General features: G+C 44.2%; 1 protein-coding gene across 4 annotated transcripts in view; it reads left to right on the top strand.

Moving 5' to 3' along the window:
* ANKH (ANKH inorganic pyrophosphate transport regulator) overlaps positions 1-15112 on the top strand; it is a 171419-nt gene that overhangs the window by 104148 nt on the left and 52159 nt on the right. For all 4 annotated transcript variants that reach the window (XM_086361259.1, XM_086361258.1, XM_086361261.1 and 1 more), the window contains exon 3: positions 11421-11539. In XM_086361259.1, coding sequence (XP_086217385.1) covers positions 11421-11539 — 119 coding nt within the window. The remainder of the gene's footprint in view (positions 1-11420; positions 11540-15112) is intronic.

The following is a 15112-nucleotide window of genomic DNA, read 5'->3' as shown; positions in this document are numbered from 1 at the left end:
CGCTGGACTGGAAGAAACACAAGCTGGAATCAAGATTGCTGGGAGAAATATCAATAACCTCAGATATGCAGATGACACCACCCTTACGGCAGAAAGTGAAGAGGAACTCAAAAGCCTCTTGATGAAAGTGAAAGTGGAGAGTGAAAAAGTTGGCTTAAAGCCCAATATTCAGAAAATGAAGATCATGGCATCTGGTCCCATCACTTCATGGGAAATAGATGGGGAAACAGTGGAAACAGTGTCAGACTTTATTTTTCTGGGCTCCAAAATCAGTGCAGATGGTGACTGCAGCCATGAAATTAAAAGACACTTACTCCTTGGAAGCAAAGTTATGACCAACCTAGATAGCATATTGAAAAGCAGAGACATTACTTTGCCAACAAAGGTTCGTCTAGTCAAGGCTATGATTTTTCCTGTGGTCATGTATGGATGTGAGAGTTGGACTGTGAAGAAGGCTGAGCACCGAAGAATTGATGCTTTTGAACTGTGGTGTTGGAGAAGACTCTTGAGAGTCCCTTGGACTGCTAGGAGATCCAACCAGTCCATTCTGAAGGAGATCAGCCCTGGGATTTCTTTGGAAGGATTGATGCTAAAGCTGAAACTCCAGTGCTTTGGCCACCTCATGTGAAGAGTTGACTCATTGGAAAAGACTCTGATGCTGGGAGGGATTGGGGGCAAGAGGAGAAGGGGACGACAAAGGACGAGATGGCTGGATGGCATCACTGACTCAATGGATGTGAGTCTCAGTGAACTCCGGGAGTTGGTGATGGACAGGGAGGCCTGGCGTGCTGCGATTCATGGGGTCGCAAAGAGTCGGACATGACTGAGTGACTGATCTGATCTGATCTGATCTGATACTATATGTATACATATATACTACTATATACATATACATATATACTACTATGTATAAAATAGATGACTAATGAGAACCTACTGTAAAATAAATATTTTTAAAAAGAAAAGCAAGATGGTAGAAGTAAACCAGAGTCAAAGTTGAAGGAGTCAAAAGTGGATTTGAGCGAGCACAGTGACAGTGGAGAAGGCAAGACAAGGGGCTATTGGGTGGTGGGGGAAGATGTGGGAGGCACACAGCCACCATACATTTATAAATAGGGGATAATAAAGCAGGAAAAAGGGTTCAGTGTTGAATGTCACAAGTACCAGGTGGATGTCTGATGCTCAGGTTGGGGCAGGTAACCCAGCACAGGAGATGTGCAGCCTGAGACTATGGAAGAGCCCATTAAACAACACACATGGCCAAGGGGGAGGAAGAACGAAAGGGAAGGAGAGCAGGGAAGGGCCAAGCAGAAAGAGGACCAGCAAAGAGGGCATTAGGCACTTAGCCCTGCAGCTGTCCCTGGGTCCCTTGGAGGGCCTTTGATACCAGTGGGCATTTTTTGTTGTTGTTGTTACATCTCAGTGACAACTATATAAAATAAAACAAATTTATCAGTTCAACTCAGTCACTCAGTTGTGTCTGACTCTTTGCGACCCCATGGTCTGCACACCAGGCTTCCCTGTCCTTCACCATCTCCCGGAACTTGCTCAAACTCATGTCTATTGAGTTGGTGATGCCATCCAATCATCTCATCCTCTGTTCTCCCCTTCTCCTCCTGCCTTCAATCTTTCCCAGCATCAGGGTCTTTTCCAATGAGTCAGCTTTTCACATCAGGTGGCCAAAGTATTGGAGTTTCAGCTTCAGCATCACTCCTTCCAATGAACACCCAGGACCGATCTCCTTCAGGATGGACTGGTTGGATCTCCTTGCTGACCAAGGGACTCTCAAGAATCTTCTCTAGCACCACAGTTCAAAAGCATAAATTCTTTGGGGCTCAGCTTTCTTTATAGTCCAACTCTCACATCCATACATGACTACTGGAAAAGCCAAAACTTTGACTAGACAGACCTTTGTTGGCAAAGTAATGTCTCTGCTTTTTAATGTGCTGTCTAGGTTGGTCATATCTTTCTTCCAAGGAGCAAGCGTCTTTTAATTTCATGGCTACAGTCACTATCTGCAGTGATTTTGGAGCCCAGAAAAATAGTCTCTCACTGTTTCCATTGTTTCCCCATCTATTTGCTATGAAGTGATGGGACCAGATGCCATGATCTTCGTTTTCTGAATGTTGAGTTATACGCCAACTTTTCACTCTCCTTTTTCACTTTCATCAAAAGGCTCTTTAGTTCCTCTTCACTTTCTGCCATAAGGGTGGTGTCATCTGCAAATCTGAGGTTATTGATATTTCTCCCAGCAGTCTTGATTTCAGCTTGTGCTTCATCCAGCCCAGCAATTCGCATGATGTACTCTGCATACAAGTTAAATAAGCAGGGTGACAATATACAGCCTTGATGTACTCCTTTCCCAACTTGGAACCAGTCTGTTGTTCCACGTCCAGTTCTAACTGTTGCTTCTGGACCTGCATACAGATTTCTCAGGAGGCAGGTTAGGTGGTCTGGTATTCCTATCTCTTTAAGAATTTTCCACAGTTTGTTGTGATCCACACAGTCAAAGGCTTTGGCATAGTCAATAAAACAGAAGTTGATGTTTCTCTGAAACTCTCTTGTTTTCTCAATGATCCAACAGACGTTCATATAAGTATGTTTAATACAGCCTTAACAACAAGGCAGATCTATATGTTCTGATTACTGCTTTTTAACTTTATGGTCGCTAAAGAAATTTTTATTGCTTAGAAAAGCTGAATATATTTTGTCATTCTGCATAGTCTCCTTGGTTATGAACTAATGCCTTAGCTAAGTACTCTGAGATTTTTTCTTTCCAAAAATTGTGTATTTCCCATTGGAGAAATCATCATTCCCAGAATGATCTCTTAGAGTTTTTTTCCCCCAATTTGGATGAACTTTGACATTTCAAACTTTTCAGTGTCTACTAGTCATCTACCAGTTCCTGCAGGATCTTCTTACTTGGAAGAGATTTCAAATGAGCATCTCCAGCTTTGAGCAACCCAGTTTCAGATGTCTCTCCTTTCCTTCACTTACCTGGTATTATATCTGGACATCCACTGGTGGGTTACAGCAAGATGTTATAGACTTAGGTCAGAGAGGACCCAAAACTGCTTTGTAGGGTCATCCTTTGTAGGGTTTTTGTGTTTGTCCCAATAAAAGAGAAATCTTTCACTAGGTCCTTTTTATTGCATTTGCCTATTACATTTGCAATAAGGTTTTTTCCTAGTGTGTTTCATATTCATTTTCTCTGATTTCTTGTTCTTTTTGGAGCCAGCTGCTGAGCCAGATCTTCTCCCATCCTTGGAGTTTTGCACATGGTGGTGGCTTTCCCCTGACATGACTGGGGAGATTCTCACTGACCAGACAGGCACTTCCCCAGGAATTTGTGGGGGAGATGCTGAGGAAAAGATGGTTCCAGAAAATTTCCTGCCCCAAACCTTATACAATTAGTCAGAGAAGTAGACACTTGGAACTTGTCAAACGGACAGACTTGAAATCGAGAAATCCACTGGCCGAAAAGTTGATGTCTGTTCTATGTACACCTGTGGCCTGGCTCAAGAAACCCAAATTGCAGGAGCCTTGAAAGTATTCCTGGCTTTTTGTTCTTGTCATTTGTTGGGCAACTGCCAGTAAGTGTCCCTTTTAAACTAAATTATAGGCTTCTCTGGTGTCTCAGACTGTAAAGAATCGACCTGCCATGTAGGAGACCCAGGTTCAGTCCCTGGGTCGGGAAGATCCCCTGGAGAAGGAAATGGCAACTCAGTCCAGTATTCTTGCCTAGAGAATTCCATGGACAGAGGAGCCTGGCAATCTACAGCCCATGGGGGTCCCAAAGAGTTGGACATGGCTGAGTGACTAATACTTTTACTTAAGCTAAATTGTAGCCGCTACCCTAGTCATGAACTCATCTATGAGACTCCATTTTATAAAAATGCAAGTCATGAGATTTGCCAGCCCCAGACCTTAGTTTAACCCAGGGGTCAAATATTTTCCTGTTTCTCCCTGTTTATCTATAAAAGAGAGGAAAATTTGCCAACCTTGTGTTTGGTTTCATTGGGTCCAAGTCAACTTCACATGCGTGGAAATTATAGTATGGCCTGGCCTCCTAATTCACACAGAGGTAGAAACCACTGCTGTGGATTTGTTTACTTCTTTCCACACTTACTCCTTCCAGTGATCTGCAAGCCCTCTTCCATGCCACAGAGGAGTCCAGGCAATCCGCAGAGCTCAGAGGAACAAAACTTGTACAGTTTCCTGTGCTTCTACAGTTTCTCAAGAGACTCTGTTTGTCCTTGTTCCCTTGTCAACAAAGCTGTCCATTATTCATGGATTATAAACCAATCCTGTAAAGAGTAAATTGGGACAACTTGGTATCATTTAAACCAGCAAGGGTGGTAGGAATGGACAGGCAGGTCTGTATAGTCTCATGATCTATTGCCGTGTGGCAATCACCTCGGTACTCACTGACTCACAAGACAAGCTTTCATTCTTGCTCACTAGACCATAGGTCGGTGGGGTGGCTGTTTTGCACTTGGCCATGTTTATGCCTCTGTGGTCAGCTGAATCCAAAGGAGACTCTGCCGGTCTTGGTGGGCTCACCAGGATCTGTCAGGTAACAGTAGGCTGGTCCAGGTGGCTCCGTGGACAGCTGAGCTCTGTTCCACATCGCCTCTCATCCTCCTCCACCAGCCCGAGCTTGCCTAAACAGCTGTGCCCGTACCTCCAGCGATGGATAGAGACACACAGGGTCTCTTGGGCCAAAAATCAGATGCGGCTCAACTTCACTGCCACTGCACGCTCCTGGGCAGGACAAGTCACAGGCCAGCCCAGGTTCCAGGAGTAGGGAAATTGACTTCAACTTTTGACAGGAGGAACTACAAAATCACATGCAGGGTAGGGACGTAAGAAGGAGAGAAGAGTTGAGGACACTGTAGCCATCAGCCTGCTACACTCACTTCTTGGCAGGATTATGGATTCATGCATTTATTCCATCCATAGAGACTGAACACTTCCTACGTGGAAAATATTGGCCTATATCCTGGGATTTCAGGCGTAAGGCTTGTTCTCTAGAGAGAAGCAGAAATCATGCAATAAATTATTACATTACCCACTCAATCGAGTCTTTTTTTATTGAGGTATTGTGGCTAAGCTAGTAAAGGATCCACCTGCAATGCGGGAGACCTGGGTTCGATCCCTGGGTTGGGAAGATCCCCTAGAGAAGGGAAAGGCTACCTGCTCCAGTATTCTGGCCTGGAGAATCCCATGGGCTGTATAGTCCCTGGGGTCACAAAGAGTCGGACACGACTGAGTGCCTTTCACCTCACTTCATTAGTTTCCAGTGTACAGAAAAGTGAATGTTGTACATATATTTGTTTTTCAGACTCTTTTCCAGTATAGGTTATTATAAGATATTGAGTACAGTTCCCTATACTATAATATATATTATATGTTATCACTTGTATTATGTGCTATCATATGTAGCATATATATAATGTATATAATTATGACCCCGATGCTGGGAAAGATTGAAGGCAAGAGGAGAAGGGGACAACAGAAGATGAGATGGCTGGATGGCATCACCACTCAATGGACATGAGTTTGAGCAAGCTTCGGGGAATGGTGAAGGATGGGGAAGGCTGGTGTACTGCAGTCCATAGGGTTGCAAAGAGTCGGACACAACTTAGCGACTGAACAACAGCAACAAGGGTTCCCAAATTTGCCTCTCGGAAATGCACATATTAACCTTTCCCTAAAATGGGAGGAAGGCTTTTTCGTCAACTCCCATGGGAAAATTTTAGGTAATGAGACTTGTTTTGATTAATACCAATATTTCATGGCATATTGCAACAAGCACTGGTTACTCTGGTTGAGCAAGTTTGGGAACCACTGATTCTGGGAGGGTCCACCACTCCAGTGGGCTGAGGTAGGAGGAGCTAGGGATTTGAATGACGGCCCCTCCTGTTTTCCTGTTTCCGCAGCTCAAATACCTGTAAATAGGTCAAGTCCGTGTCCTCTTGCTGCAGCCAGGCCATGAAATCCATTTACATCTATTCAAAAGCCTCACTTAATTTCTCTTTCTAATGTTCTACTTTTCATAAGGAATATAGGCTATTTCAGAACAGTCTTAGTAAGGCCGTTTATAAAAGTTGAAGGTTACTAAGTGTCATGAAGGCAGCTAGCCTGGTAATTATAGACTCGATGCAAAGCACTTTAAACAAATTACCCCCAGCCTCCAGCTCCAGCCAGAAACAGCTCTGGGAAACAGAGGGGAGGGTGAGGGGATATTAGGTGAAAAACAGCTGCTGGAATTGAGCATTCCCAACTCCCAGGGTGGAAACAACCTTTGTAGTTAAAATCAGACTCTTCTACCGCATAGGCGAGGATTAAAAGGAAGGAAGAAAAACAGGAAGAAAAGCTTCTTTCCGTGGCCTCCAGAATTTTCCTCTAGTAGCTAAAAGAGGACAGGAAGTAAAAAGAAGCAAAAGCATCCTCAGGCCCATTGGTCTTAAAGTACCCTGGCACTTGGGGACCCCGGAGCTGCAGTCTGAACAAAACGAGGAGGCGGGGGACATCCTGGCAGAATCAGAGCTTTGGCTGAGCTCAGCACCCAGCAGTCCTGCAGACTCTCTTCAACTTTAGATGTTTGCTCTTCATTGCTCTGCGTAAAGGCACTGTTTTTAACATTTTAGTTCAAATATTCTAATAAATTGGTATACTTAGATATGGGCTTCCCAGGCAGCTCAGACGGTAAAGAATCTGCCTGCCATGCAGGAGAACTGGGTTCGCTCCCTGGGTCAGGAAGATGTCATGGGAGAAGGAAACGGCAACCCACTCCAGTATTCTTGCCTGGGAAATCCCACGGATAGAGAAGCCTGGCGGTCGACAGACTATGGGGTCGAAAAAGAGTCTGACATGACTTAACAGCAACCAGCAACAGTGGCAATACTTAGGTATATTCATAGAAGTAGAAAAACTGATTTATACTGACCCCTATACACTCAGACCACATGAGCCAACTGCTCGCTCTGCTCACAGCTTCTCAAACTCACACAACCTTTCTTCTCTGGCTGCTGTCCTACAGTCTCATGGGAAAAGAATTCTCTCTAGAAGCCACCTGTATGAGTTTGCTAGGTCTGTCCTAGCAAAGCACCACAGACAGCAGAAGTGCGTAGTCTCACAGTCTGGAGGCTGGGAGATCGAGGCAGTGGTGGTGAGGTTGGTTCCTTTGAAGGCCATGACCGAGAACCTGTCCCAGGCCCCTCTCCAGCTTCTGGGGGTTTGTGATATGTAGTGTCTTAGTGTCTTTTGGCTTGAGGAGGCATCTCCCTGATCTCTCCCTTGATGGTCTTGTGAGCTTGTCCTTTTGCATATTTCTGTAGGTCTCCAAATTCCCCGTTTAGAAGGATACCAGTTGCCGTGGGTTGGAAGCCCACTGTCCTTCAGTGTCACCCTGCACGTGCGTGCTTGGTCGCTCAGTCATGTCCAACTCTTCAATCCCATGGACTGTAGCCCACGAGGCTCCTCTGTCCATGGGATTTTCCAGGCCAGAATACTGGAGTGGGTTGCCATTTCCTTCTCCAGGGGATCTTCCCCACCCAGGGATCGAACCGAGTCTCCTGCACTAAAGGCGAATGCTTTACCATCTGAGCCACCAGGGAAGCCCCAGGGTCACCCGACCTTCACTAATTATACCTGCAATGATCCTGATGCCAAATAAGGTCACCTTCTGAGGTCCTCAGGGCTAGGAGTCAACAAATGAATTGTGAGGGGACAGAGGTCAACCCATACATCCCCCTCTGAATCTCAGCCTTTCTCCAGTCTCAAGGTCCCCACTTTGGCCATCCAGTCAGGTCCGCTCAGCTGGCATTTATATCAGCTCTAACCTTTACCAGGGAATTTTAGTTCCTGAGCTATTCATAGCCATCCCTGGGCTCCTGCACTTGGCATGGCTCTGTTTGCCCAGCGTGGCTGCCTTTACCATTTGCAGCTGCCTCCGCCAGGAAGGGCAAGGGGGCAGGATCTGGACATCTCTCTGGGGATCTCCACACAATGAACTTGACCGACAATGAAAAGGCATGTACAGATCAACAGCGACCATGATTTCCAAGTCTCAGCACTCACAGTAAGCTGTGTGTGTGGTTCAGTAACATCTGCATCCCAGCTTCGGGTTTCAGCGGCTCATCTCAGATCTGAATGCATTTCTCACCTCGCTGCAAAGTGGGGCTGGAGGACTCCCTCCCTGCCTCAAAGGGTCAGGTCACCTTCGTACCTTCTGATCCAAGCAGGACATCACAGCTGCCTCCCTGGTCCCTGGCCATAACTAATCCCACTTCTCCCTTCTTTGCTGTTTCTGCCAAGTGCCAGCCTCCCTCCTGGATTTCCCTTCCTCTTCTGCTGTCCCCACCATGCTCCACCCCTGACACCTGGGCTCACCTGGAGGTTCGCCTTTTGATTTCCACCTCTGTTCCTCCTGGGAGGATTCAGATCTCCCCTCCTGCATTTGCCTCCCTCACCAGCCCTGTTTTCTGTATGACTCAGTCATCTTAGCCCCCTGCCTCTTGAAATCACTTACTCATACGTCATTCCCACTGGGATTTCCATTTGTGCATTTAAATATCTTTTTTTTCATCCTGAAGAGCATGCTTGATTCAACATTCTCATGCTGCTGCTGCTAAGTCGCTTCAGTTGTGTCCGACTCTGTGCAACCCCATAGACAGCAGCCCACCAGGCTCCCCCGTCCCTGGGATTCTCCAGGCAAGGGTTCTGGAGTGGGTTGCCATTTCCTTCTCCAATGCATGAAAGGGAAAAGTGAAAGTGAAGTCGCTCAGTCATGCCCGACTCTTAGTGACCTCATGGACTGGAGCCCACCAGGCTCCTCCATCCATGGGATTTTCCAGGCAAGAGTACTGGAGTGGGGTGCCATTGCCTTCTCCGCCACATTCTCATAATTCCAGGCTAATCCCAACAAAAGATGGAGAATTATTTCTTTTTACCAATTAATATGGTAATAAACCCACAAAGAGAAACAATTTGGTGACCGAACAATGACAATAACAAGTAGTAACAAATCGTCCCCCACACTTTGAAATGGAGAAAGGGATTCTGATTGTTTCACAAAAAGTAAGAGGGACACTGCATTTGACCTCCTTTCTGATTTTAAAGCAGCTTCTGCACTTCTCAAGTGTATAAATATTCATATTAATGAAAGAGTGAACACAGCAGGAATGCTACTATTAGAGCACTATGTAAAACCCTATGAAAACACAAAGATTATTGTTTTCCTGTATGGTCTAAACTTTGTATCAGTGAGGTAGGAAATAGTCAATATTTTATTTAACCTTTACTAAAATGTCAGGGAGCTTCCCTGGTGGCTCAGATGGTAGAGAATCTGCCTGTGGTGCCGGAGACCCAGGTTCAATCCCTGGGTTGGGAAGATGCCCTGGAGAAGGGAATGGCTACCCAGTCCTGTATTCTTGCCTGGAGAATCCCATGGACAGAAAAGCCTGGAGAGCCACAGTCCATGGGGTCACAAAGAGTCGTAGACAAATAACACACACACACACACACACACAGCAGTGCCACAGTGCTTAGTTCATACATTATGGAATTTTTCTCTTTCTACCTTTCTCACCCTTCGGCACGTACACACTCATTCAGCCTTTGTCGGTTAAAGCCCATTATGTTCTAGTTACACACTGGTCCCAAATCCTCACATTGGAGGGACTTGGAAAGCACAGAGACAGCATTTTTCCACTGGGCAAACTATACACACAGTTTCTATCCCCCACAATTTTTGCCTTCCTTGGAAAAATGAAACAAAAGGAATTACAAACAGTGACTAGCTACCTTTAAATTTCTATTGACAAGCCACGTTTTGTTGAATCCCTGTGTTGTACACCTGGAACTAGCATAATATTGTAGATCCATTAAACTTATTAAAGAAAAGGCATATTAATACATAGGAATTTTCTCTTAGTAAATAATTAAGAATACGTACAGACATTGAGGGCTTCCCTGGTGGCTTAGTGGTAAAGAACCCCCCTGCCAATGCAGGAGATGCAGGTTTGATCCCAGGAGAAGGAAATGGCAACCCACTGCAGTATTCTTGCCTGGGAAATTCCATGAACAGAGGAGCTTGGTGGGCTACAGTCCATAGGGTCGCAAAAGAGTCAGACATGACTTAGCAACTAAACAACAACTACACGGGCATTGAGCTTTCAAACTAGCCATCAAGCATTCTTTTATAATATCAAAAGAATGGAAACAACCTAAATATATACTAATTGGAGATTGAGCAAGTGATACTAAATAAACCTGCAAAAAGGAATTCAGTACAACCAATCACATATAGAAGCATGTTATGGAAAGGATGTTTATGGTTCACAAACGAGTATGTATGTAGTGTTGAGAGGGTAACAGGCAGGAAGGCCAGGGCTCTCCAAACGGAGGAAATAGCCTGCAAGTGTCAGACATTTTTATCTCTCTTAAGCGGCAGGAGGAAACAAACGCGATATTTTTTTCCTTCTCTATACAAATTTAAAAGGAGGTTTCTCTTAAAATACTGTGTTGCCATAATGACACCTGGTTTCGCCTGAAGTTAACTATTCTCAAACCTAGAGATAACCAATGCCTTTTTCTTACTGAAACGTTTGTCTTAAGCTATGCTAATGTACTATGCGTTTACCCCGAACTCCGTCTTCAAGTCGGTTCCTCCTCTTGGCTCAGAACCTACTTGACAAACCAGTATGTTATACTCAGATATTGTTCCCCTAATCTATGTAAACAAAACTATTTGTATGGAGATCTGCCCTTCTTCAAGATCCAAGTTAATCATTTTATGGCCCAGGATAAACCATTTGGTGCCAAGATTATCCCAAAATGCATCTTATGGGTGAGGGGCCTGGTGCCATTCTGAGTTTTAAGACATTCCTTTCTTTCATTAACAGACTGCTAGTGACTATATAACATCCAGCTGAAGACTAGCAGGGGGGCACTCTTTCTGCCCCCTTCTGATGCCTAGGAGAAGCTTTCTCTATCTCCTTTATACTTTAATAAAACTTTATTACACAAAAGCTCTGAGCGATCAAGCCTCGTCTCTGGCCCCGGATTGAATTCTTCTCCTCTGGGGGCCAAGAATCCCCGTGTCTTCGCGTGATTCAACAACAACCTTTTAGTGTGAGGCCATTTTTGTGTTAAAACACCCAAGCATACTCCACCACATAACACCCATAAAACAACTGGGTGATCAGCACCCAGAGTGTCAACTGTGACCTCTTCTGGGCAGAAGGATGGATGAGATTGTAGATGATTTTCATCCTTTTGCTTGTCTAGATTTTTCTACAAAATATATATATATATATATATAATCTTTAAAATTGTTTTTAAACTTTTGAGATAAAAAGCTTATGAGGATAACTTTTTCTAAATATTGCCGGGTATTTTTTTTTTTTTTGCAGCATATAGTGACTTAGGCTACTACATCATCAATAAATTGCACCATGTGGATGAGTCGGTGGGGAATAAAACAAGAAGGGCCTTCCTGTATCTTGCTGCCTTCCCTTTTATGGATGCGATGGTGAGTAGGAAGGTCGTTGGCACTCTTTTTTACATTGTGGGAAAAAGTACATGGCCTAAAACTTACATTTTAACCATTTTTGTGTGTGCAGTATATTCACATTGTTGTGAATCTTCAGAACTCTTTTCATCCTGGGATACGGACTCTATTCCCATTAAACACTGACTCCCCATCCACCCCTCTCCCAGCCCCTGGCAACTCGGAAATGGAAATGGGTCCACTTACTCCCTACAATAGATCCACTTACTCCTTGGCAGGAAAGTTATGACCAGCCTAGACAGCATGTTAAAAAGCAGAGACATCACTTTGCCAACAAAGGTCCGTCTCATCAAGGCTATGGTTTTTCCAGTAGTCATGTATGGATGTGAGAGTTGGACTATAAAGAAAGCTGAGTGCCGAAGAATTGATGCTTTTGAACTGTGGTGTTGGAGAAGACTCTTGAGAGTCCCTTGGACTGCAAGGAGATCCAACCAGTCTATCCTAAAGGAGATCAGTCCTGGGTGTTCATTGGAAGGACTGATGTTGAAGCTGAAACTCCAATACTTTGGCCACCTGATGCAAAGAGCTGACTCATTGGAAAAAACCCTGATGCTGGGAAAGATTGAAAGCAGGAGGAGAAGGGGATGACAGAGGATGAGATGGTTGCTTGGCATCACCAACTCAATGGACATGAGTTTGAGCAAACTCCGGGAGTTGGTGATGGACAGGAAGGCCTGGTGTGCTGCAGTCCATGGGGTTGCAAAGAGCTGGACACAACTGAGCGACTGAACTGAACTGAACTCTCTACAAAATGACCTACACCCTTGAGGCTCTCTTCACTGCCCTCTACACTTTTCTCACTGGAGGAATATTCATATAACGTGAAATTTCCCATATGAACCGTTGTTAAGTGCAGTTGAGTGGCCTTGGGTGCTTTCACATTGCTCTTCTCCCATCCCCACCATCCATGCTCAGCTCTCTCCATCCTCCCCTCTGAACACTGACTCCCCACCCTCCCCCAGTCCCTGACACCCACGACTCTTACTTCTGTGTCTGTGAACTCAACTACTCTCGGTACCTCATGAATAGAATAATACAGTATTTGTCTTTTTGTGGCTCTTTGGCTTATTTCACTTCACAGACTATCTTCAGGGTTCATCCATGTTGTAGCCTGTGTCAGAATGTCCTTTTCTAAGGCTAAGTAATATTTCTTGTATGTATAAGCTGTATTTTGTTTATCCTTTCATCCATCCTTGGGCATCTGGGTTATTTCCACATTTGTCTGCTATGAATACTGCCACTAGGAAGATGAGTGTACAAATATCCCTTTGAATCCTTGCTGTAATTCTTTTGAGTATATACCCGTAAGAGGAATTGCTAAGTCATATAATCATTCTGTTTTTAAGGTTTTGAGGCTCCATCATACTGATGGAGCAGCTGCACCATTTTACCTCTCCACCAGCTGTGCGGAAGGGTTCCAACTGACCACTCACTGACTTATAACCAGTCCATCTTGTCAGTTTATTTTATGAGAATTGTCTGCATTTGCCACAAGTTCTGGCAGGAGGCAAGAGAGCTCCCTTGAAAATTTGATTCAAATATAAATTCTTTTCTGATATATTCAGGCTCAAGAGATCAGGATAGCTTTCAGATAAACTTACCACTTGTGTGGTATAAGCACCCAAAGCTGCTTACAGTAAGACTCACTTGAATATCCTGATAGGGCTTTATTACTTTAATAACCAGCTTCGCTAGAGTAGCTGAGGATGACTCACTTCCATAGATTACATTCTTTGTCCTGATACTGAAGAGTTCTCAAAGAATGCTTTTTTCCTATTCGTCTGTATTATAGATATAAAAGAGACTTAGCAAAAAAATATATATATATATGTATGTATATATATATATATATACACACACACACACACACATATACATATATCTCCAATAATGGCTGATGGTGGAAAATAAACCCTTTCTTTGGGATCCATTTTAAATTACCTTTGGAAGGAAGCTTTAAAATATGATCATTTGTATGGGGTTATTTCTAGTTTTTAACAATTTTTTATTATGAAAAATTTTAGACATACATGAAAGTAAACACAAATCATTAGCATGCAACAAGGCATTTCTTATAAGAAATGGCCTTTGATCTTACGGTTATATAGGTTTTGTTTTGTTTTGTTTTGTTTAACCACCCCTCTCCTCCAGTTCTGTATACATTAGATGTGTGAGGTGAGTGGACCTCTGTATCAAGGTTAAGGCAGCAGCCCCAAATCCTCGGAGGAAGGAGGCAAGGTACTAATAAAAATGCACGTGGTCCATCCTCTCAAATGTCATCAGAAGGCTCACTGTGCCCACAGCTGTGTTACGGGCACAGCCTCACTGAATCTGACGACTTCCTAGCAGTGTGGGGGAGCCTTAGATACTAAACCCTCAGTTTCCACCGAAGGTTCTGATTTTCAGTTGTTCTGACATCACTTTAGGCTAAGAATTTGGCCATTGGAACACTTGTACCTGGATTTCCCTTTTCTTACTTATCACCAGGTGTGTTTACTCTGGTAGCTGACACAGACCGTCCACCCCTATGCCCCCTGCCTCCAAAAGAAAAAGGCCAAGGATTTGGGGTGTATGGAAGCAGAGTCCCCACGGGGCCCAGGCTGGACTGAGGTGGCACCACAGTGCCCTCAAAGCAGTGAGAGAACTGAATGGGGTGACCGACCTTTTTCACAGCCTAAGAGAGTGAAGACCCAGCTTCCTAGGCAGAGTCTGAGATTCTAATGCCCTTCCTCCTATCTGCACTGAGACTCTGCTAACACACAGAAGAACTACTATTAATCAGGGAACGCAGGACTAAAAGTGGCTCACAGACTCATTTGCCACAGAAGTTCCCAAAACTCAAAACATTTGTGATCAGCACACTTTTCTTCCATGTTTCATCTACCAACTCCCCCAAAAGACCAGTAGTAAAAGATTACTGATAAAGACCAAAATAATACATATCATCTCCCCAAACACACATACACATACACACGTGCACACACACACACCCTACCACATGGCCCAGATGTATTAGTTGGAGAGATAATATTTTTGAATCTTATCATCCAGGTCACTTTCAGTCAATAAAGACAGTCTACCATCCACAATTTACAATTGTCATCTACACTTTGCCTTTCTTTTCACATTTGGCACCTTGGGACCTGTGAGCTGAGGAGGAAGTAGCAATAGAAGCAGTTATTTATATAGTCTTGACACAGACCTAGGTTATTCCCTAGGTGTGCTTGGGTTTAGCCCACGTGAAATGTTATTTCTGTGTCAGTTCAAGTTGACCTTTACTAGTTAGAAAGATGATACTGAAACAGATCTTACTTTGAACTTCAAACCTTCTCCAAACCTGCCATCCGCTGGGCTTTTCGTTGTCTGCAGGCTTTCTAGCACTTTCCTCTTAATTACCCTCAAAGGCACAAAGTGTCAGATCAGATCCTGCCCAAACTTAAAGAGAAGGAAGTGGTAGAGCCCTGATCATTCAGTGGGAGCCTGTAATGACTGCAGTAACTCAGAACCAGTTCTGAGCCCTCCTCATTGGAACCT

The sequence above is a fragment of the Bos grunniens genome, chromosome 20 (assembly GCF_055505025.1).
Source record: "Bos grunniens cultivar Pamir isolate PY7600 chromosome 20, Bosgru_T2T1.0, whole genome shotgun sequence".
Taxonomy (NCBI): domain Eukaryota; kingdom Metazoa; phylum Chordata; class Mammalia; order Artiodactyla; family Bovidae; genus Bos; species Bos grunniens.
Note: the sequence above shows the minus strand (reverse complement) of the source record. Positions and strands in the feature narration are given on the sequence as shown.